Source organism: Lepidochelys olivacea, assembly GCF_965140295.1.
Source record: "Lepidochelys olivacea isolate rLepOli2 genome assembly, chromosome: 3".
Classification (NCBI taxonomy): Eukaryota; Metazoa; Chordata; order Testudines; family Cheloniidae; genus Lepidochelys; species Lepidochelys olivacea.
The window spans coordinates 167,320,127-167,343,411 of NC_140413.1; the positions used below are offsets into that span (position 1 = coordinate 167,320,127).

The 23,285-nt window shown below is 48.8% G+C and overlaps 1 protein-coding gene across 3 annotated transcripts in view; it reads right to left on the reverse strand.

Annotated features, from left to right (window-relative positions):
* Positions 1–23,285, reverse strand: part of VASH2 (vasohibin 2) — a 71,097-nt gene that overhangs the window by 21,594 nt on the left and 26,218 nt on the right. For 2 of the 3 annotated variants that reach the window (XM_084624454.1, XM_084624453.1), the window contains exon 5: positions 13,314–13,388. The exons of the other annotated variant lie outside the window; for it this stretch is intronic. In XM_084624454.1, the coding sequence (XP_084480580.1) occupies positions 13,314–13,388 (75 nt within the window). The remainder of the gene's footprint in view (positions 1–13,313; positions 13,389–23,285) is intronic. 3 annotated transcript variants of the gene reach the window in all.

Consider the following 23,285-nt stretch of genomic DNA (forward strand, 5'->3'; position numbering starts at 1 on the left):
CACCAGTGAAAATCAGGAGTAACCTCACTGAAGTCAATGGAATTAAATGAGTGTAAATCCAGTGAGAGATCAAAATCAGGCCCAATGCAGTTACACCAGTTGGAGAATTACGCCTACAACTGCTTCATTTAAAATGTGACCTCAGTCTTCTCGTAACAGAATGCAATATTCTGTATATGCTAAGATCAGGTTACTATCATTTTTCTTCTGTGGATATACTCTTTTAACGGCCTATTGTATTTATTATTCTATGTAACCGACTAGACCAATGCCTTTTGTTAGCACCTAATAAACTTTCAAGTGTTTCACTGATCTGCCACAATTGTTCCCTTCATTATAAAAGGGTTTTAACCCCATTTCACTCTGAGTAGCTCTCTACTAAGTCCACACAAAGCCTCCATGGCCACCTGCCCATATGCACACGCTTCTACCATAAGGTCTCAGAAGTCGCAATTTAATTGCATTAAGCTCTAAGTAGGAGTAAAAGCCTTTGGAGGAAGGAAATGGCTTTACTTACCAGCAGCTATCACAGAAACAACTGCTGTGAAAATTAACCTTTAGGTGCATGATGCGTCTGCTAAGCGACAAGTCAATCAGAATCTCCAATAGAGATGAAATGAAACACACAGCAACTTGGTTAGAAAGGCAACTTAGATCTTCCCCTCTGGCTGGGTGTCATGATCTCCTTTCTAGTCCCCCCACAAGTAGAGCTGTGCTGCAGCAAACAGAAGGCCAAGACATACCAATACTGCTGTCACAGTCACATTTTTGAGAGACGTGGGTCTGACTGCAGGAATGGGAATCGGGAATTCAGTTCTGTGCTACAGCACAGAAGGCACAACATGCCAGAGATGGAAGAAGCAAAAGTGGCTACCCCCTCTAGATTCCAGGCTACTGCAGGGGCCGATATAGCTCTGCTTATAAATTAGCGCAGTCTCCCCAGGGCTATCTATGGGCTGTGCAGCTGCCCAGAATCCCCCATAGCACTCAGGTATGCTAATCTCCCAACCTGCCTCATCTTGCCTGACACGTCTCCTACTCCAGGGGCCATGGGAAGGGGTGGGAGATTCCACAGGGTATTTGTCAGCCTACACAACTCCTATGCCACAGGAATTCTCCCCTGGCCACTTGCAGTTCCTTCCTTGTCCCTATACACCACTGGAGCACATATGGAAAATGAAGCATGAGTGGACTCACCATTCCCCACCCTCAATCCCCTGGCAGGAATTCCCAAGTGCTACTCCTGGCTCTGATACAGATTCCCTTTGTGGCTTTACACTAGTCATTTAACCTCAGTTTCCCCATGCGAACATTAATGGCTTAGTTAAAGGGCCTGGTTGTGATCTCTCAGATACACAAGGTGGTTGAAATCAATGGACATGCACCAGACTAAAATCAGTGAGAGGAGAATCAGACCAAAGCTTTAGGGGCTTTGAGGATGGGCCAGATTCCCAGTTGGTATAAACTGGCATAGCTCCATTGAGAAGTATTTTAATAAATTCAAAAATAAAAGTTAATGGCCTGTATAAAATAAACATTTTCTTTCTTTTCAGCTATTCATATTTAAGTCTCCTTTGCTTTAACGGTAGCAAACACTAGAGATGAGCCCAAACCCCAAATCCTGCTCTGAACCCCCCCTGCTACCCTGATCCTTGGGAAAATTCAGATCCAGATCCAAACTTCATAATCTGGGATTCTCTCTGTAACTGACCTGAATTGGAACACAAAATTGGAAGACCTCTGAACTCTGAGTCTTGCCTGATTTTCCTCTCACATTGGTGTAAATGAGAAATAACACCAATGAAAAGGCCTATTGTATTTATTATTCTACATAACCAACTAGACCAGGGGTTGGCAACCGACGGCACGCATGCCAAAGACGGCAAGCGAGCCGATTTTTAATGGCACGCTGCTGCCTGCCGGGTCCCGGCAGCCGGCCCCGCTCAGCCTGCTGCCGAACCCAGGCTGGGACCCTGGCAGGCAGCAGCGTGCCATTAAAGATCCTGCCCGCCCCGGCCCGCTCTTCTCCGCCTCCCCCCGCAGTGGCAGGGTGAAGAAGCTTGGTCCTGCTGGCTGCTGCTGCAGGGCAGACAAGCTCCCCTCACCCCCGCCTCTTCCCCCAGCGTGCTGCGTTCCTGCCCCTCCTCCTCTCCCTGCCACCGATCAGCTGACGGCCTTTGCGGGGGAGGGGGAGAAGCGAGCCGCAGCACTCGCTCTGGGGAGGAGGCGGAGAAGAGGTGGGGACAGGGCCTTGGGGAAGGGGGGTGGAATCAGGGCATATCCCCTCCAGCCCCCTGCCGTGAGCCACTCTGGGCAGGGGGCTGGGAGCAACCCCAGGACCCTAGCCCACACCCCCAGCCCTCTGCACTGACCCCTGCACCTCCCTCACACACCCCCAGCCTCCTGCCCTGACCCCTGCACCCCCCTCACACACACCCAGCCTCCTGCCCTGACCCCTGCATCCCCCCACGACCCCAGCCCTGACTTCAGTACCCCCCCATGACCCCAGCCCTGACTCCAGCACCCCCCATACCTGCCCCCAGCCCTCTGCCCTGACTTCTGCACCCTCCTCACACACCCTCAGCCCCCCCCCCACTGCATACCCGGACTCTTGCACCCCCCATATTCCCACCCCAACCCTGAGCACCGAACGGGAGCTCCTGCACACACACCCCCCACATTCCCACCTGCACCCCTCACACCAAATGGGAGCTTCCCAGGTAAGCGCTCCACACCCAAACCTCCTGCCCAACCCTGAGTCCCCTCCCTCATTCTAGCTCCTGGCCAGACCCTATATCCCAACCCCCAGCCTGCTCCTTCACCCCCAGCACTCCCACCCTCAGTACACTCCCACCCTCAGCTCAGTGCAGAGAGAGAGGAAGAGAATGGGCTAGAACCAGGGAGAAGGTAGGTACCCACTCTATGAAATCCCAGACTGGCAGCGGGCTGAGAGGGGCCGGCAGCCGGGACCCTGGCTGGCAGGAGCCGGTGGACAGAACCCCAAACTGGCAGTGGGCTGAGCCAGTGGGCTGAGTCAGGTGTCCCGGCCACCGGCCCCGCTCAGTCTGCTGCCGGTCTGGGGTTCTGACTGCCGGCCCTTTGCCAGCCGGGATCCCGGCCGCAGGCTCCACTCAGCCTGCTGCTGGCTAGGCGAATGGAACCCCAGGCTGGCAGCGTGCTGAGCGGCATAAGATCAGCATTTTAATTTAATTTTAAACAAAGTTCTTAAACATTTTGAAAACCTTGTTTACTTTACACACGACAATAGTTTAGTTATATAATATATAGACTTATAGAGAGAGACCTTCTAAAAATGTTAAAATGCATTACTGGCACACGAAACCTTAAAGTGAATAAATGAAGACTCGGCACACCACTTCTGAAAGGTTGCCGATCCCTGGACGAGATCAATGCCTTTTGTTAGCACCTATTAAACTTTCAGGTGTTGCACTAATCTGCCACAATTGTTCCTTTCATTATAAAAGGGTTTTAACCCTGTTTCACTCTGAGTAGCTCTCTACTAAGTCCACACAAAGCCTCCATGGCCACCTGCCCATATACACATGCTTCTACCAGAAGGTCTCAGAAGCCGCAATTTAATTGGTCAGTGAAGTTACATTGGCTCACATCAGTGTAAGTGAGATGAGAATCAGGTCTAGTCTTTAAGTTGGATTGATCACATCTTGCATTGACACTTGAGTCCATGTAGGGTGACTAGACAGCAAGTGTGAAAAATCAGGACACCTTTTTCTCGGGTGGGGATGGGAGAGGGGTAAAGTTGTGTATATAAGACAAAGACCCTAATATTGGGAGGTCTGGTCACCCTAAGTCCATTTGAAAGCATGTCATTGACATTGCATTCCAAACCTATTTCATTATCAATGGAACAGTCATGATATTTCACGGACAGCATGATCATGGCTTTTAAATTAGACGGAAGTACTCAGGCTGCTAGATCCCAGCCAGTTGTAAATTAAAAATCCAGGTGTCACATACCTGTTTTCACACATTTGCAGTAGAAAGAGATTGTAGCCATCAATTTTTACCAACACTTCCATGCACCACGGATGCGACAACAGCTTTAAAAGTCAGAATTGGAACACAATGCCATGTTCACAAGAGTCCTAGCAGGAATAAAGTACCTTCCCTCCCTACTGCCAGGTCAGAAGACAGACTTTAAGCCACCCTCCTTGACATTCCTTATTTATTCTTCAGCAGTGACTTCCAGGTCGACTGTCCTCAGTTTGTTAATCTGAACACAATTTTTCTAAGTGCCAGCAGCGTGGGCTCAACTCCAGCATCAAAGTCAAGCTGTCTCTGGGCTGTGTACATCAACAACAAAGTTTCTGGAATGGGCACTTGCAGCTGGCAATATCTATGTGACAGCAGCTGGCTTTCCATGGGGAGATGAGCTCAATTTACTGCCCAAAAGTAAATTTACACAGAGCCAACAATACAGAGCATGTAGGACTGGGCCAAGGCCCGAAGGCCTTAACCAGTTCGTACCCAGGCCAAACTCCTGTTGACTTTGATGGGAGCTTGGACTGAATAAAGACTGAGGCATAAACTGCCCCCTCTGCCAGTCTGAGAGAGAGGGGAACAAACACCTGGCAGTCCTGGGGAAGAACAGAGGTGGGCAGACAGGATTGCTGCCTTCAGTGAATCATACTCCATTTCCTGGACCTTCAGGAAGCTCCTCCACCAGGCATCTACAGAGGTTGCGATTCACTGCTGTGGGAGAGGATGCTCTCTGTAGCATTATTTCCTCTCAGCTTGCTGGGCTCACTATCTACTGGCTCTATCGGTATTAACTTAAGCACTTTCCCCTTCTGCAGCATGAAGCCCTCCCTCCAACCAGGGACAGCTACAGAGCCAGCAGGGAATTCTCCTCTGGAGCTAACTGCTAGGAGCTGGAGGGGCCCCAAGAGAGACCACAGAGATATGCCAAGGGCCACTATATACTTGCGGGCTTTGAGAGCCAAGTCTCACACACACACCCTACCAAAGGAATGATCCAGGGCAAGCTCCATGAAGGGAAGGTTGCCCGGATGTCAGTTCCCTGCATGGGATTTTCCTTGAATAAGGACTTGAGAATTTTTCCCATGGAGAGGAAATATGGACAACAACAGGGGACTGACCTTGTTTGGCCTTAACCATGCTAGGGTAACGGCTGGCATTAAAGTATTTATACAGTAAAATGGATATGAGATGCTCGGCAAGTTAAATTCACTTTATCGGAGGGCCAGGACTTTCCAGCTGACTATGAAGGAACTGCACAAAGGAGTAACTTCTGTAGAGACAAATCTTTCCATAGAGTCTGTTTCAAGCAAAATGGCCCAGCTGCAAAGTTCAGACCTGAACCTGAGTTTCTCTCAAAGCTTGGGAAGTGTTTAGTTTTGGGTTTTGGGTTCAACCCAGCGTAAACATAGGGTTCAAGACACCAAAAATATCAGATCCAGATCCAAGTTCCAGAATCTATGCTTTCACAGCGGGGGATGTGGGGGGCAGTACTAAACTGTGTCCTTATAGTTGACAGGAAAAGCCTGAAAATAAGAATCTGAGCATAAATAAGTGCAACAATGTCTTCCTAAATCTGCAGCCAGCTTGAAACAGTAGCTCTGAAAGGTGTGAATTGTTCCATTCAGCTCAAGTATTAGCTCTAGAAACTAAGGACAACAGTTTAAATGCCAGTATTGTTAAATATTTCACTGATGGTGATTTTATCAGAAAAATTCAGTTCGGTGCACTTATCTCAGACCCCAAATTATCTACAGCACCTTCCCAGGTACCAAAAGCCATAACATCTCCTTCCTCAGCGGACAGGATCATAGGCGATGACTTTTAGTTTTCCCTAGGGGTGCTCTATCCCTGTTCCGCCCTGAGGCCCCGCCCCTTCCCCCAAGGCCCCACCCTCGCTCTGGCTCTTCCAGCCCCCCCTCCACCCTCTCCCTAAGGCCCCGCCCTCTCTCCACCCCCTCCTGAGGCCCCGCTCTCACTCCACCTCTTCCCTCCCTCACTCTTCCCCCTCCCAGAGGCCCCCACTTGCACTCCACTCGCTAGTCTCCGCCCTCCGACAAGCTCTTCCTCGAGCTTCCAAACAGCTGTTTGGCGGTGCCCCAATCCACTAATTGGGGGCGCTGCCAATCGGGGTTCCACCAAACAGCTGTGGCTGGTGAATGCTGAGCACCCACTATTTTTTTTCCCATGGGTGCTCCAGCTCCGGCGCACCCGTGGAGTCGGTGCCTATGGCCAGAATATCCACATTTGCTCTTACATGCAGTTATGTGTTTTCAGTACAAACATCTGTGTCCTATTGAATGAAAACTGAAATAGCAGAGAGAGCATCACATTGAATTTACTTCAGATAACTTGCAAGCCCCTGCTGTACTGATTGTGCTATTCATTTTCACAACTAATTCACTAAAATCCTCCATCATTTTACATATCTCCAGCCTGACACACCCTAGCACCCAGACTCCAGGGTCACTGCTGAATTTAGGACCAGCTGGCCTTGGAGTACACAGGACTCTCATATACCCTCTTTTCTTGCCCTTGCCCCAGGCCAGGGGAGCTGCACATAAGGCCCCTGGAGTGCTCACTGCTGTGGAGGAGGAGATGTCACAAGGCACTGCACTCATCCTTAGTTAGAAAAGCTGAGGGGTAAGAGCAGACAAAATGGGAAGCGGCTTTATTTAGATTGACAAGAGTGAGGCTGCTAACTTGGAACAAGGCGGCAGAGGGGGAAATAAACCTCCCACCCTTGACACGTTTGTCAGAGAAGGTTTAAGACTTCAGCAAAAATGGATAAGCTACTTGCAAAAGCATCATGAAACTGCTAGCAATATCAGAGAGGCAGAGGGCCTCACAGGGCCAGCTGTACATAATCAGAGAGGCCCCAAGCAACTTAATGTGGATTCAGATCCAAGTTCCCCAGAGTCCAAGGATGTTTAGATCCAGGGATTTGGTCTAGTTCATTATTCACATCTGGACCTGATCTCCAAGTATTTGGATCCAGAGTTTTGGCGCAGTCCTTCTCTAATGAGAACCTCTGTGTATGACAGCTATGGCTCCCAAGGAATACAGCCAGGGCTTGAGATAGTGGAAGGGGAGAAGATGGGTGGGCCTCTCCTCTCAAACCTGCCATGCCAATGTTGCCCTTCCTAGAGTGCCAACCTTCAGAGTCCAACTAGAATTAAAGATTCCCAGGAGTTTTCAGTTACATAGATGGCCCATTGATAGAGATTCCTCTTGCTCCTTTTCACAGCATTTATTATTAGCTGTCCGAGTGCTTCTAGCTATTAAGTAGAACTCTTTCAACAGTCCAGTTTTCCTGCAGTAAGGGAGTATCTTTCTTACAGAACTCAGTGATAATCAATGGGATTCACCCTGCAGGCCACAAAATCCTTTGCAGGACAGGTGGAAACACAGGGATCCAGGATGGTAGCTGTGGCAGGTGTCTTTGAAACTGGTATCCATTAATCAAATAAATGGCAGGTATAATAGGGCATTAAATCTCCTCAATTCTCACCTTCCTAGCATAGTTATATGCTGGTCTCTTTTCCCTGTACAAATGCTTTGCTTTTTCTTTAAATATACTCTCTCAGCCAGATCCTCAACTGGTGTAAATTGAGGTAGGTGCTTTGAAGTCAGTGATTATATAAGCTGATTTATACCAATTGAGGATCTGATCCTCCGTATTGCACATAAGATTTTCCTCCTAGGTGACCTGCCCTCCCCCCGCTTATGATTTCTTACCTTCACCTGTTTTAATAAGACAAATTTGGGGTGGAAAAGGTTCCCATGGCACTTTCTGGTTAGCTTTGACTCCTTCGCCATTATTCCCATCCTTGAACAGAACTAGTTCTAATGCTGTCTCGCAGTGGATGGGGTGGAAGTTCCATTGTTCGATGGATTTAAACCTGGACTGAACAATGCACAGAGAACGCATTAGGGGGCTCATTCCTGCACAGCTGGGCCTGTGATGACGGGGTGAGGCCATGGAAGCAGATAGTTAGATGGGCTCAATTAAGCAGGTAGTTCGGTTAGATAGATGCATAGACAAGGAGACCTATATAGGTCCTCCCCAGCTCTATTTGCTAGGAATCGAATAGCCATGGATGTGGGAGAGCCTCTGCTAAGCACAGAAGAGCTGCTCTCTCTGTATATGCAGGCACCGCAGTACCAGTATCAGTATCTAACTCCTCCCGTGTCCAAATGTTCTGGGATGTGTCTAGTGCGAAAGGACGTTATGTAAAACCTAATTCGACACGAAGAAGGATTGCACAAGTGGTTAAAAAAAGTCTCAGTAAAAGCTGATGGCACAAGCTGGCAAGCAGCCTGATTAAAGTGACATCTCCCTAATCTGCTCTGCGCTAGGAGGTCTCAGCTTAAAGACTCCCACAGAGGGCTGCTGTGTTGGTCTATGCCCTTTTTGGTAGCCAAGCAACGGGGAAGCTTGTCAGCACACAGAAGTTATTATAACCAGTATCTTATTTCCACAGGCAGAGAAGGGAACCGGAGGGCAACGCAAAATTCAGGGATGCATGGCTCAGACACGTTTGAAAAGATCATCTTGACATTCGGGAGACGGAGGGGGGAGAGAATGACAAATAATTTCTCCTAACTGGAAATCTAGCCACAGATGCTCACGCTCACTGCTGCCTGCACAGAGAGGACAGTGTCTGGGGGCAATCCACAGATTATGACAAAACTGCTAAAATATACCACGGGCCTGATCTAAAGCCCAATGAAGTCCATGAAAAGACTTCCTTTGACGTCAGTGGACTTTGGATCAGGTCCCCGGTGCTTGTCACGAAAGGACCTTCAGACCATCCTTGCCAAGTCCCTTTACAGAAATACATTCCCAGCCATAGGCACTGACTCTGTGCATGCTCTAAGACTGGAACACCCACAGAAAAAAAATTGTGGGTGCTCAGCACTCACCGGCGGGCCCCTGCTTCCCCTCCCCCAGCACCTCCCACCAATCAACTCCTCCCCCTCCATCGCCTCCTGCCCACTGAGGATCAGCTGTTCAGAGGCGTGCAGGAGGCACTGGGGGAGAGGGAGAGGAGCAGGGGGCAGGAAGAGGCGGAGCAAGGGCAGGGCTGGGCGACACATCAGGGGGACATCCCCAGATGCCAGGGAGTGAAAGGGGCTGGGGGACCAGGAGCAGGACCTAGAAAGGGCAGGACTAGGCCCTTCCGGCCGCTGGGACGCTACTCTGCAGAGTGACAGGCTGGCAGCTGCCTGAGAGAGCCTGGCCAGAAGGCAGCTTCCACTCCCCGCCCAGGCTCGGGGGCAAACGAGCCTGAGCCCTCCCGGCACATTTCCGGCTCGCTCAGCATGCCTCCTACACAGCACCCAGCAACTACATTCACAAACAGGCCCTGGGGGCATCACACTTTGCACAAGAAATTTTGATGGTGAGTTTTGAACATGTAGCCATGCACATGACACCTGGACCAGCTACTAGTTCCTGGGGGTTCAAAGTCTACACGAGGAAGGAGCTCCTACAGGAGGTTCCATCCCCTCCCTGGCAGCAATGCCCGGTGGCTGGAAAATGGGTGGGGTTGTCTAGGGAAACTAACAGGAAAGCAGTTTTTAGTCAAATGTTCCATGAAAAATTGTGCTTTTTTGGTAGGAAAGTCAAAAAATTTCAGCCAAAACTGAAAACTGTTGAAAATTGCCAAAACAATTATCCAAAAACTGCTAAAAGTTTCCAATTTGGGGGCTCTCAGTTTGCTGACTAAAAATTAATAAAGTTTTCAAGGGAAGCAGACAATTCCCACAAAAATAGTCATTTCCTTGAAAACCAAATTTTCTGACAAAAAAGTTTCAGCAGAAACTTTTCTACTAGGCCTAGCAACATCATATTTAGGTGACATGCCTATAAGCATTCTGTATGTATGCAAGTACATTCCCATCTCTTTATGTGTATATAAATAGGATGGCATATGACAGAACACCATGATTACAGGCATCACAGATCATCTCTTTTGTTCCTGGAGTCAGTCTTTGGCACTCACAGCTTGACACTACAAGTGTGCATAGGATTCCCAGACCTGCATAGTCACTGTACTAGCTGCTGTCCTTTTGATTTTCATTGGGAGGGTGGGGAAGTTTTAGGTGTGGGGATTGTCTCTCTACTTTTATGGGCCCAAAATAATATAAGATCTGATCTTCCCTCCTACTTCTACCATCCAGAAAGTGAAATACTATCAGATGATCAGAAATTATGTTATTTTCGTCCCACAGATGGCTCCCTGAGGCTTTAATAACATTCCAGGAAAACCCAAATGAGCCACTTCCCCACCCCTATTTAAAACCTGTCGGAAAGGTTGTTCACGTCCAAGAGGGCAGAAACCATCAGGCAAGAGATAACGAACATCTGAAGTCCTGATTCTGAACTTTCCTATAGGTATAAATTCAACACCATTCAAGTCAGCGGAGTTAAATGGATGTAAAGCAGGCACAAATGAGATCAGAATTAAACCCAATGTCTCTTTTCCCTTTTCTATCATTTTAACCAAGCACAAATGCATTGTAGACTTGAGGGACCACTCATGGACTTCACTGACGCAACAGCCACTAGCCAGGCAAAGTCAGCTCCATCCAAAGGAGAGGGTTGACTGTGGTTCCTTTCAGTTGTAGCACCAGTATTCTAAAAGACATCTTTGCAAATGAAGATCAAGTTGTAAAGATTCTGGCCCTGAATCTATTCCCAGTTTCAATGGGGCTGTTTGGGTCTGACTGGGAGCAGATCCTGGCCCTCATTCAGACAGTTTGCATGGAAGACACTAGACGAAGCTTCTATTTTTGTCGTGGGGAAGGTAGATGAGAGAAGGAAAGTTGATGGAATCAGCATTTCGAATGTCATGAAACAGTTCTCCTGGAGAAAGCACGAGATCTTACCTCACCCTTTTGTAGGGCTGTTGATTAATCACAGTTAACTCACGCAATTAACTCAAAAAAATTAATCGTGATTAATCGCAGTTTTAATCTCACTGTTAAACAACAGAATACCAACTGAAATTTAATACATATTTTTGGATGTTGTTCTACATTTTCAAATATATTGATTTCTATTACACAGAATACAAAGTGTACAGTGCTCACTTTATATTATTATTTTTATTACAAATATTTGCATTGTAAAATGATAATCAAAACAAATAGTATTTTTCAATTCACCTCATACAAATACTGTAGTTCCACCTCTTTATTGTGAAAATGCAACTTAACAATGTAGATTTTTTTTGTTACATAACTGCACTCAAAATCAAAACAATGCAAAACTTTAGAGCCTACACGTCCACTCAGTCCTACTTCTTGTTCAGCCAATCGCTAAGACAAACAAGTTTGTTTACATTTTTGGGAGATAATTCTGTCCACTTCTTATTTACAATCTCGCTTTCTGGTGACATCAGGGATTTTTGTAGCCAGCATTGCAAGGTATTTACATGCCAGATATGATAAACATTTGTATGCCCCTTCATGCTTCGGCCATCATTCTAGAGAACATGCTTCCATGCTGATGACACTCGTTAAAAAAATGCGTTAATTAAATTTGTGACTGAACTCCTTGTGGGGAGAATTGTAGGTCTCCAGCTCTGTTTTACCTGCATTCAGCCATATATTTCATGTTATAGCAGTCTCGGATGATGACCCAGCACATGTTGTTCATTTTAAGAACACTTTCACTGCAGATCCGACAAAACGCAAAGAAGCTATCAATGTGAAATTTCTAAAGATAGCTACAATACTTGATCCAAGGTTTAAGAATCTGAAGTGCCTACCAAAATCTGAGAGGGATGAAGTGTGGAGCATGCTTTCAAAAGTCTTAAAAGAGCAACACTCCGATGCAGAAACTACAGAACCCAAATCACCAAAAAAACAAAATCAGCCTTCTGCTGGTGGCATCTGACTCAGATTTTGAAAATGAACATGCATCAGTCTGCTCTGCTTTGGACTGTTATTGAGCAGAACCTGCCATCAGCAGGTACGCATGTCCTCGGGAATGGTGGATGAAGAATGAAGGGACATATTAATCTTTCATGCATCTGGCATGTAAATACCTTGTGACTCCGGCTGCAAAGGTACCACGCAAATGCCTGTTCTTATTCTCAGGTGACATTGTGAATAAGAAGCAGGCAGCATTATTTCCTGCAAATGTAAACAAACTTCATTGGCTGAACAAGAAATAGGACTGAGTGGACTTGTAGGCTCTAAACTTTTACATTGTTTTATTTTTGAATGCAGTTATTTTTTTGTACATAATTGTACATTTGTAAGTTCAACTTTCATGATAAAGTTATTGCACTACAGTACTTGTATGCAGTGAATTGAAAAACACTATTGCTTGTGTTTTTTACAGTGCAAATATTTGTAATCAAAAATAGATATAAAGTGAGCACCGTACATTTTGTATTCTGTGTTGTAACTGAAATCAATATATTTTAAAATTTATAAAACATCCACAAATATTTAAATAAAATGGTATTCTATTATGGATTAATTTTTTTAATCGCGCGATTAATTTTTTTAATCACTTGACAGCCCTACCCTTTTGCATTTAGGGCCCTCAATGCTCAGTCACTGAACTTCCCTGGGAGCAGGATCAGAACACACATGGTAGGCAGCAGCACATGCAGCCCAATCTTGTGCTACGACGGTACCTTGGGACAAAACAGGTTAATTCACAAGGAAGAGAGTCTCACCCTGAAAGCTGAACATCCTTTGCTTTTCTGGGTTTGAATAAGAACCAGAGTGTTACTTTACAGTGGTTTAAAGGTTTGGCTACATTACAACATGCACATGCTTAGTTCTGTACACAGCACAATTACAGGGGATCAGAGACAAAAGGCAGCAAGACTCAGATAGTACTGTGTTGGGCATGTGTTATAGAAACCTAGATAGTACAGACCTGAATTTCAAACTCAGTTAACAGGCCGTTAATAATTTGCCCAGGATGGCGATGGAAGAATTTAAGAGCTGAACTAGACAGCTATTTATCTAGGCATTTAGGGTCAGATCCTTAGATGGTGTAAACAGATGTCAAAGTCAATGGAGTTGACTTTAATAGGATTATGCTGATTGACACTAGAAGTTCAGGCCCTAGTACCACGCTGAGTTCCTAATAAGGAGGATTCCTTTATTCAATCAATCACTGAAAATCACTTAGACACATGGAGCCCCCTTAACTCACCTTCCACTGAGGTTGTCATCCCGCATCCCTAAAGTGCGGATACATTAACTAGTATTATTTTTAAGTGGTTACCCCCATTGGAACAAACTGCACATGGAGAAAAGGATACATCCCCAGGATAACTGCTTCAAGGCATTTGATAGGTAAGGATTCCCTGGTCATTTCTCTAGCCGTCTCCATTAACCTAGGATAGAAAAAACTTTCAGTCCTTTTGGTCAAAATAGTCAACAAAAATTAAAGGTTCCTCTTACCTTATTGGGGGCCAAACCCCTCTGGTCTTATTGGGCCCAATTCGCCTCTCAAACCACATTCACGTGGATGTAACTCCACTGATTCCAATAGAATCACTAGTTTACAGTGGAGGGGGTAAAAAACAGGCCCCAATGTACGGGCAGCCAGGACTGAGTGGCAGCAGATGTATGGGAGAACCCAGATGTCTCAGAAGGGTCACCTTCAAGCAATGGCTTTTGCTATTTTCTTTACTTAGGGGCAGATTCTGAGCCCCTCCCTCACATTCAGTAGTACCATGCACCAGCGGAAACCAATGAGACTACTCGAGGAGAAAGGATCTACCCAGCCTGGATAAGGGCATCAGAATCTGAGCCTTAGACTAATCTCGATGGAGAAGGGACTGTTTCTCACTGCATGCTTATACAGGGCATAGGGACTCTAGGTGCTACTGTAATACAAATTTTACCAACATTAACAGAATATGTTATTAATTCAGACCACCACAGATGTGCATGACATTTTGATTTAAAAACAAATGCCAGTGATAAACTATTATTATTAAAAAGACAACAGTTCTGCTTTGATCAGGAAAAGCTGGTACGTTTTCAAGTAAGCATTCGTATCTCCTGCTGCAGCGTCATCTAAGTTGAGAGCTACCTGCCAGTGGAGTCACAGATTTAAACTCCCGTCCCAAGGGGTGCTGCAGGCTCCAGCTCACTGTGTTCACAAAGTCTCCTCTTCAGAGATCGGGATTCTCAAAGAAAAAGTTACCGTGGATGCGCCACGTCTCATGCCAACAGGAGCTTGCACAACTAACCCCATGTGGGCACTGCGTATGCACACTCTAAAGCCTCACCACCCTCAGCAGCCCCAATCCTCTCCCAGGACGAGAGCCTAGCAGCTGAGCTGTTTGCTATGCAGTTCTCTGGTGGGGGGGTGGGGGCAGCCTCTGCACTGCCTGCATGGGCAGCGGGTATTATAGGCAGGGGTAGGCTGTGCCTCCCCAAACAGCCTCATGTGGCTCCACCCATGCTGCACCCCAAGGCCCGGCCAAGCCCCCTCCTGCCGTTCCCAGCTCTCTGCCCTGGCTGGCTGGCCTGGCTCCCGCAGGGACTCGGTGTGCCTGGGGCTGTGCTGGCCTCCTGGAGCACCAGGGCCGAGGCCTCACCTCCTGGCTGTCTGGCGCTGGGGCCGGGGGCTGCGGTGGGGGTGCTCTGGGCACTGAGCTCCTGCGGGGGTGGAGGGCAGAAGGGGAGGGGCTGGGGGTGCTAGCCTCCCCCAACGGCCAGGTCACCGGCCGCCCATGTCTGCACCTCTGCCCCAGCTGCAGGCAAGGAGGCCCCATGGAGCTGGGCTCCAAGACCCCCTGGGCAGGTTCCCCAAATCCTCCACCACCCCACATGCAGTGCTTCCACAACAGCCGGGCCCCTCCACACCAGAGGTACCAGCAAATTACACCTACATTGGAAACATTTTCTGATGTTTGTTGTTGTTGCTAACATTAATGAGCCCACACAGCAGGACAACTCCCTGCAACACTCAGAGCTCAATTCCACCCTATGACACAGCTGTGTAGTTCCAACTGAAATCCCAGGCATGGGGTTCCCCCGCCAAGGGCAGAATTAAGCCCAACAGGTGAGATATTTTCAAAGCTGCCTAAGAGTCGGACATCCAATTTCCATGGGAATCCAAATCCCCTTTGTGGCTTTGAAAACCCTGCCATAAATGGGCTGGAAAGATACAATATTTTCTCCCCTCCTCTGCTTCTCCTCCCAGGACTGCATGGTAAACACGTCCCTGAGGGCGCTGGCAGCAGCCGAATGAGGCTGCAGTTCAGGGCACTGCCATGCTACGGGGTATTAATTCTGCAAGCTCCTGCAGCAGGTACATGAAACCTTCTTTCCAAACAGCAGCAGCTTCTAACGTATCCTCCTATAGTATTAAAATGGCTCTGGCTCTTTGTGTAGAAAAGAGGTTGTGCGCTCAAAATGCCCCCCTGTGCCTAGGGCAACTGGACTGGATGGTTCAAGTCTGCAATCCTTTTAAAGAGACATCACCATTGCTTGGCACAAACAATCCAGTCTTGGTGCAGCTGAGAAAGGGCTATTGTGCTGCTGGCACAGTGCCGTCGGTCAATAGGTTATCGCTGGGCACCATCGAAGGATGGAGAGAGAAACAAAGCATGGAAGAGGACCGGAAGAGACCAAGAGATAAAAGAGAATCATGTTCAGAAGTAGCTGAAAAACTCAAGGGTCGGGAGAGAGGTATTATTTTGAAATTCTTCTTTAACCTTAGCCTTTCCTGGTCCAACCCAACTGGAAGAGATCCCAGCACCACAGAAACGTTATCTTCAATATTATCAGCATTTGAACTAGAACGGCTGGTAAAGGTACACCTGTCAAACCCCCAGTGTCCTATTTTTGCCATCTCCTAACTTATTATGGTGAAACCCATCTTAAAGCGTGCCTGTTTTCCGAGCAGTAATTCAGTGAAGACGGCATTAGGGTTCCCTGTTTATTGTCATCTTTTCATTTGCAAACTCAACCTAGCCTGCAGCAAACTCATTTGAAACTCAATCTGCAGAGACAAACTAGCATATGAAAGTCAAGCTGGGTCTTGTCTGGCTCCTATCGCCTCACCGTCAGTAACAGAAACCCCGTCACTGGAATTCAGTAACGATTCGGCTGATGGTGCAGAACAGAATCCTAGTCGTTCTCCCAGTGCTAAGTCAGAGTAACAAGCAGCACAATCACATTTTAGCCAGGAAAGGAAGTACCTAGGACTCTGAGGACCCAGAGAGAGCGTCTCGCTCAGGTAGGAAGTTGCCACACGCGTAACTTGCCTCAAGCACAGCAAGCCCCAAACACATCACAAAGCACAATTAAGTCAGAGTTCTACAGACTTCTAGAGGGAGAAACAGGATAGCTTTAAAATCTGGACATTTCAGGCACACACCACACCAAATGTTCTCCTTTGGACAGAGACAGTCTTCCCCTCTGCTCCATGCAGCACTGAGCACACTTACAATACAAAACCAGATACCAATGGCAGAGAAGACAAACAAGATTAGACCCTGTGTATGCCAAGCCCTTTGTTGCAGCCTCTCCACTGGCTGCGGCATCAGGTCCCTTGTTGACTGCTGTTATAAGTTCATTATTATCACCAGTTCCAGAAGCAGTCAGCGTGGGTATAATATTAATGTCCCCATTGTCAGGGAGCCTTTGCAAACCAACTGGCATAAACAAGTTGCCAAATTAGTAGTGATTGATCCGTCATGGCAACATTCATATTGTTTATGACTGTTACAAAGATACATGTTCTGTTTACAATGCATGAACTCATTTGTCTTCAATCACAGCTCTCCGAGATACTTAGAGGCCATTAAGACAGATTGAAATTCAACATATGAGGCATTCTTCTGGCTTAACAAAGACAGATCCAGACTGTCTATTGGTGCACAACCCTCCACATACTATATCAGTCTGCCTCTCATCGAAGTCAGTGGCAGAATTCCCATTCAATGGAAGCAGGATCGGCCCTCCTCTTTTTTGTATTATTGTTCTGGAACAGCTGTAGTCCCTAACAATAGGGATTGGAATGGGATTCACAGCCTTTCACCATTAGATCACCAGTATGGAACTGAGCTAGAGCACTAGTGACCAACAAAAAGTTACCAGTGATCATCTGATGGCTGTTCACAGGCATACAGGGAATGAGCTGGCTACACAGTTCTTTTCACAGTAGACACGTCATGGGAAACCATCATAATGCACACCACTGCTTACAGTGTCAGACGCCAAGGACTGACTGGGCAGGGAGACTGAACTGCTCACTCTCCACTAGAGATGGCCCCTCCAGGTCAAGGCTGAGACAAGCTAGTACAGTGATGAAGCTTCCCCTGGGGCTTCCTGGGCCAGGCCCCAAGGACTTCAGTCTCCACAACTGTCAGTCACATAGATGTGCAAAAGAATTATATTTTTCCCCAAAGGCCTTGTTGATACTGGGGAAAAAAAGCTATATTTGATTTGAATTTGCATTTGTAATTTATCTGGGGGGGGGAATAATCTCATAGTTAGAAATTAATCTGGAACACGGTGCTATCAAAATAGGATCCAGTCTAGTTCCCACAGAGATCAAAGACAGTCTTTTGTTGCCTTGAGCAGCATTTGGATCAGGCCATTAAATTACATTTGTTTTGGTTATTGGAAGTCACCCTATTGCAGCGGTGAGCTGGAGCCGGTTCGCACGAACAAGTTGTTAAATTTTGAAGCAGTTTTAGAACTGGTTGTTAACCCACTTCCCTGCAGGGGGTGCTGAGGCTTTGATGGGCTCCGGTCGGGAAGTGATGTTATTCCTCCTCCGGCCGCCAGGGGCGCTGCACTGAGGGAGCCCTGTGGGCTGCCGCCTGGCCCTGGGCACAAGCCCTTGTGCTGCTGCTGCTCCCCCGAACCCTGGCCCTGGGGCTCCCACTGCTGCCTGGTGGGTCCCCGGCTGCTCTGCTGGGCCTGGGCTGCGTCCTGCTGCTCGGGCTGCTCCGAGCTGCTCTCCCCATGAGCACTCACCACCCTGCCCACAGCCAGCCCCTGTCTCCAGCCACCCCCTGCCTGCTGCCAGCCCCTGCCGCACCCCCTGCCCTGCCCGCACCCAGCCCCTGCCGCATGCACCCCCTGCATCCCCTGCCTGCAGCCAGCCCCTGCCGCACCTCCTGCCCTACCCAAAGCCAGCCCCTGTCTCCAGCCACTGTCTCCAGCCACCCCTGGTTGCAGCCAGCCCCTGCCGCACCCCCTGCCCTGCCCACAGCCAGCCCATCTCCAGCCACCCCCGTACCCCCTGCCACCCCCCGTCCTGCCCGCACCAGCCCCTGCCTCCAACCACCCCCTGCATCCCTGCCTGCAGCCAGTCCCTGCCGCACCCCCTGCCCTGCCCGCAGCCAGCCCCTGCCTCCAGCCACCCACTGCATCCCCTGCCTGCAGCCAGCCCCTGCCTCCAGCCACCCACTGCATCCCCTGCCTGCAGCCAGCCCCTGCCTCCAGCCACCCACTGCATCCCCTGCCTGCAGCCAGCCCCTGCCTCCAGCCACCCACTGCATCCCCTGCCTGCAGCCAGCCCCTGCCTCCAGCCACCCACTGCATCCCCTGCCTGCAGCCAGCCCCTGCCTCCAGCCACCCACTGCATCCCCTGCCTGCAGCCAGCCCCTGCCTCCAGCCACCCACTGCATCCCCTGCCTGCAGCCAGCCCCTGCCTCCAGCCACCCACTGCATCCCCTGCCTGCAGCCAGCCCCTGCCGCACCCCCTGCCCTGCCTGCACCAGCCAGTCTCCAGCCACCCCCGCACCCTCTGCCCTGCCCGCACCAGCCCCTGCCTCCAACCACCCCCTGCATCCCCTGCCTGCAGCCAGCCCCTGCCACACCCCCTGCCCTGCCCGCAGCCAGGCCCTGCCTCCAGCCACCAACTGCATCCCCTGCCTGCAGCCAGCCCCTGCCCTGCCCGCACCAGCCCCTGCCTCCAGCCACCCCCTGCCTCCCCTGCCTGCAGCCAGCCCCTGCCGACCCCCTGCCCTGCCTGCAGCCAGCCCCTGCCTCCAGCCACCCCCTGCCCTGCCTGCAGCCAGCCCCTGCCTCCAGCCACCCCCACATCCCCTGCCCTGCCCGCACCAGCCCCTGCCTCCAGCCACCCACTGCATCCCCTGCCTGCACCCAGCCCCTGCCGCACCCCCTGCATCTCCTGCCTGCACCCAGCCCCTGCCGCACCCCCTGCCCTGCCTGCACCAGCCCCTGCCTCTAGCCACCCCCGCACCCCCTGTCCTGCCCGCACCAGCCCCTGCCTCTAGCCACCACCTGCCTCCCCTGCCTGCAGCCAGCCCCTGCCAACCCCCTGCCCTGCCTGCAGCTAGCCCCTGCCTCCAGCCACCCCCTGCCCTGCCTGCAGCTAGCCCCTGCCTCCAGCCACCCCCTGCCCTGCCTGCAGCTAGCCCCTGCCTCCAGCCACCCCCTGCCCTGCCTGCAGCTAGCCCCTGCCTCCAGCCACCCCCTGCCCTGCCTGCAGCTAGCCCCTGCCTCCAGCCACCACCTGCCCTGCCTGCAGCCAGCCCGTCTCTGGCCACCCCCATACCCCCTGCCTGCAGCCAGCCCCTGCCGCACCCCCTGCCCTGCCCACAGCCAGCCCCCATCTCCAGCCAGCCCTGCACCCCCCTGCCCTGCCTGCAGCCAGCCCCTACCTCCAGTCAGCCCCTGCCCTGTCTCCAGCCAGCCCCACACTCCCTTGCCTCCAGCCAACCCCGCACCCTCCTGTCTCCAGCCAGCCCCGCACCCCCTGCCTCCGGCTAGCCCTGCCCCACACCCCTATCTGCAGCTGGCCCCACATCCACTAGTGCCCTGCAGTTCCCAGGGCAGTAACCCTGCACACCTGCTTCAATGAGGGGGGCAGGGAGCAGCTGGGACCCACACATGTGCACACCCTAGGGTGACCAGACAGCAAGTGTGAAAAATCAGGACGGGGGTGGGGGGGTAATAGGAGCCTATATAAGAAAAAGCCCCCAAAATCAGGACTCTCCCTATAAAATCGGGACATCTGGTCACCCGAGCACACCCCCAGAGAGTGGCGGGGACCCACACATGTGAAACGGAGCTCATTTCTAGTTCAGGCCCATCTTTTTAAAAAAAAACTTTAGGCAGGGTTAACATACATCCATATTTTCCCTGACAGGTCAGGCTTTTTGGTTCTTAAATTGCCGTCCGGGAGGAATTTTTAAAATTTAAAAATTTAAAATTTAAATTTAAAAATTCCTCCCAGGAAAATACGGACATATGGTAACCCTGTTGGTACAAAAAAAAAATACATACTGGGGCACATCCCTTAAATCAGAACTTTTGATAGGGAACCGGTTGTTAAGATTTTGGCAGCTCATCACTGCCTTATTGGACTTACCACTCATGACCCTGCTTTGAGCAGGGGGTTGGACTAGATGACATCCTGAGGTCCCTTCCAACCCTGATATTCTGTGATTCTATGATCCTCCACTGTATCCAAAAGTCACAGCCAAAAGCATCTCCTCTTGCGGCCTGTGAGACCCTCACTTGGCCTTCCTGTGACTGCACAGCACAGGTACGCAAGGCCTGACCCAACGGACCTTTCCACTGCCTTCAATGGGCTTTGAATCAGGCCCTCAGCCAGTCAAAGAAGGAGTCTAAACTTAAATTGTCTTAAACGTCACACAACTTCTCTCTTTGCTGGAGTGTACAATTTGACCATCACCCCCAAACCTGCATAGTCACTCTTTTCCCCCCAAGCACAGCCACTCCTACCCCTAATACATGTAACCAGTTCAGCTGGTTGTTCTAACCAGGAGTCGTTTTCCTTTTGCTGTACACCTAGCACTGTTTCAATGGGCAATATTTCCTTCTTCCGCAAATTGCTTCAGGACCATAAACTATCGGTGTGCCCGTCTGGATTAACTCCTTTGCCACACATACAAAAAGAAAATAACAGCGTGATAATGGCACCTCTTAGGAATCTTGGGGTTTCTATTAAAGCAGGAGTGCTTACAAAAATTCCACAGCAGTTGCTTTTTTACAAATAAAATCAGTTCACTATACCCATGTCACATAAAGGGTTACATCTAACTGGCAAAAGTAAAATTCACTGAGGCCTGGTCTACACTACAGTTCGGTCAATGGACGGCAGCTTGCAGCAACCCAGCTCTGTAAGCGTCCACACTAAAATGTAGCTCCCACCAATGTAACTCATCTACTGCACCAACCAAATAGTAACTCCACCTCCGCAAGAGGCAAGGCGCGGGTCAATGTAGTTAGCTTGACGCTGTGTCAGTGTAGACACTTGTTGCTTACATCAACTGTTGCTGCCTTTCAGAAGCTGTCCCAGAATGCCCCACACTGACAGGTAAATCGGTGCAAGCACTCCTGGTGAGAATGCACACCGCTGGCACAAGGAAAGGAGCATAGTGGCTGTACTCAATATAACTTAGGTAAACTTAATTTTGTCGTGTAGACTTGCCCTAAGTGTCAACCTCTTATCAAGTACTTTAGAGTCTGAGGGGTCTTGACATACTCCCTCTGCTGGAGTTTATGGATGTGATTCTTTTCACTGATGCACCTCCTCCCCTGGTACTGGCACATTTGACATCCATGAACTCACTCTCTACCGTATTTCTACAGCTCCTGGCACTTTGCTATCTAAGCACTAGCTTTGCCAAAAGTGAACTTCACAAGGTTTCCTCAAAGTACCTCACTACAAGGGAATTTCTGTCAGTCCTCTGCATATCCATTTAAGCTTTCTGGGCACTTCGTCTGCATATATAATGCCCAGGGGCTGTGTACTCTGTGGAGAAAACTAAATCAGCAATAATTTAGTATTCCCAAGGACATAGACAAGAAAGTGAACTGCTCAAATCCAGCTACAGCAATTGGAGCAGCTACTGGTAGAGTCATGACAATAACATAGGGTTGCTTTAATGAGAAAATGTGCATTTAGCTTCAATCTGAATAACCCAGTATGTCCGTAAATTTTCCTCTCTCTAGCTGCAAGATTAGAAGCAGATGTTCAAATATTCTCTCCAGGCTATTGTCTGGACACAATATATGCCAAATTCTTCAGTCCCACTGGGGTTCCTTGAGAACGGGGTATGTTAACAAAGGGCTTGCTCTTCTGTTATTAGGGTAAGTAGATCCCACCTGCCTGCTTCTGTCACACTTCGGTTTGGGGTTGTTGTTTTTTTAAGCACTTCTTTAATCAATTATCCACTATATTCTCAGTAACAGAATTACTCAACCTCTGGTCTTTCTGCAGATCAGCCTCTGTACTACAATTTCTCTAAGCCTTTGGAATCTGACTCAAGGAGTCTGTCCAGATGTGAGGTTTTGGTATGGTTATAACTCAAGTTAACTGATTATCAGTTAACTTGAGTCAATAACAAAATTGCAAGTGTTTGTTCCTTGTTGTGGGTCATGTTTGTGTCCTAGAACAAAAGACTGTGGAGTTCTAGACTGGCATTAGCAATTGTGTTAATTGATTCCCAATCCATCGAGTTAACTACGTGAGTTACAATACAGCCAAAAATGCCAGAGAAAAATTTTCATAAGCATGTAAGTGACATAGGCCTGGTCTACACTTTGAAGTTTTAGAGATATGAATTGTTTTACTAGTAAAGAACTCTAGTACGGATGCAGTTTTATCGGCTTAAAGGTGACATACCAGTACAGTTACTCCCCTTTCCATATGGCAACAGCTGTACAAGTATTTATAGTTAAAAAAGCTTGGTTAAGGCTGTACACCTTTCTAATATAGACGGGCCTGTCGCTTTTGAAAATGGCACCTAGGCATTTTTGAAAAGTGTCTCTAGTCTAGATAAACCCCGAGGGGTCTGGCTGGCTGGTTGCCAATTGTTAGCCAACAGTGAGTTATTCTTAACATCATTTTTAAATATTGCATCCTATCAAGCCTGTCTCCCTTAACATTAAGTGTCTCAAACAGATAATTCATGCTCTCCTTCCTGCGCGGAACTCTGAATTTTTATTTTCTCATGGATCAGGCGGATACTGGTAATAAATCCTTCCTGCGTCTAGTCCCCAATTTCCTAACAATAGATCAGAGCTATTTCAAGTACAAATTCACACGGATTTATTGATCTTCAATTTGTATGTAGCTTCTTTACACATTTGAGCTCACCCATTGGTCTCCTGAGGGGAAGAAGCAACAGAACCTTTGTTAGCTCAGAGCCTTCACAATAGAGAATCATTTAAAAAAAATCAACTTCATAAGCACAAGTCAGGAGCCCAGTGTGGCACTGCTGAACAGGTACAACTCCCAAAGGAATCAATGGAAACTGAGGGCA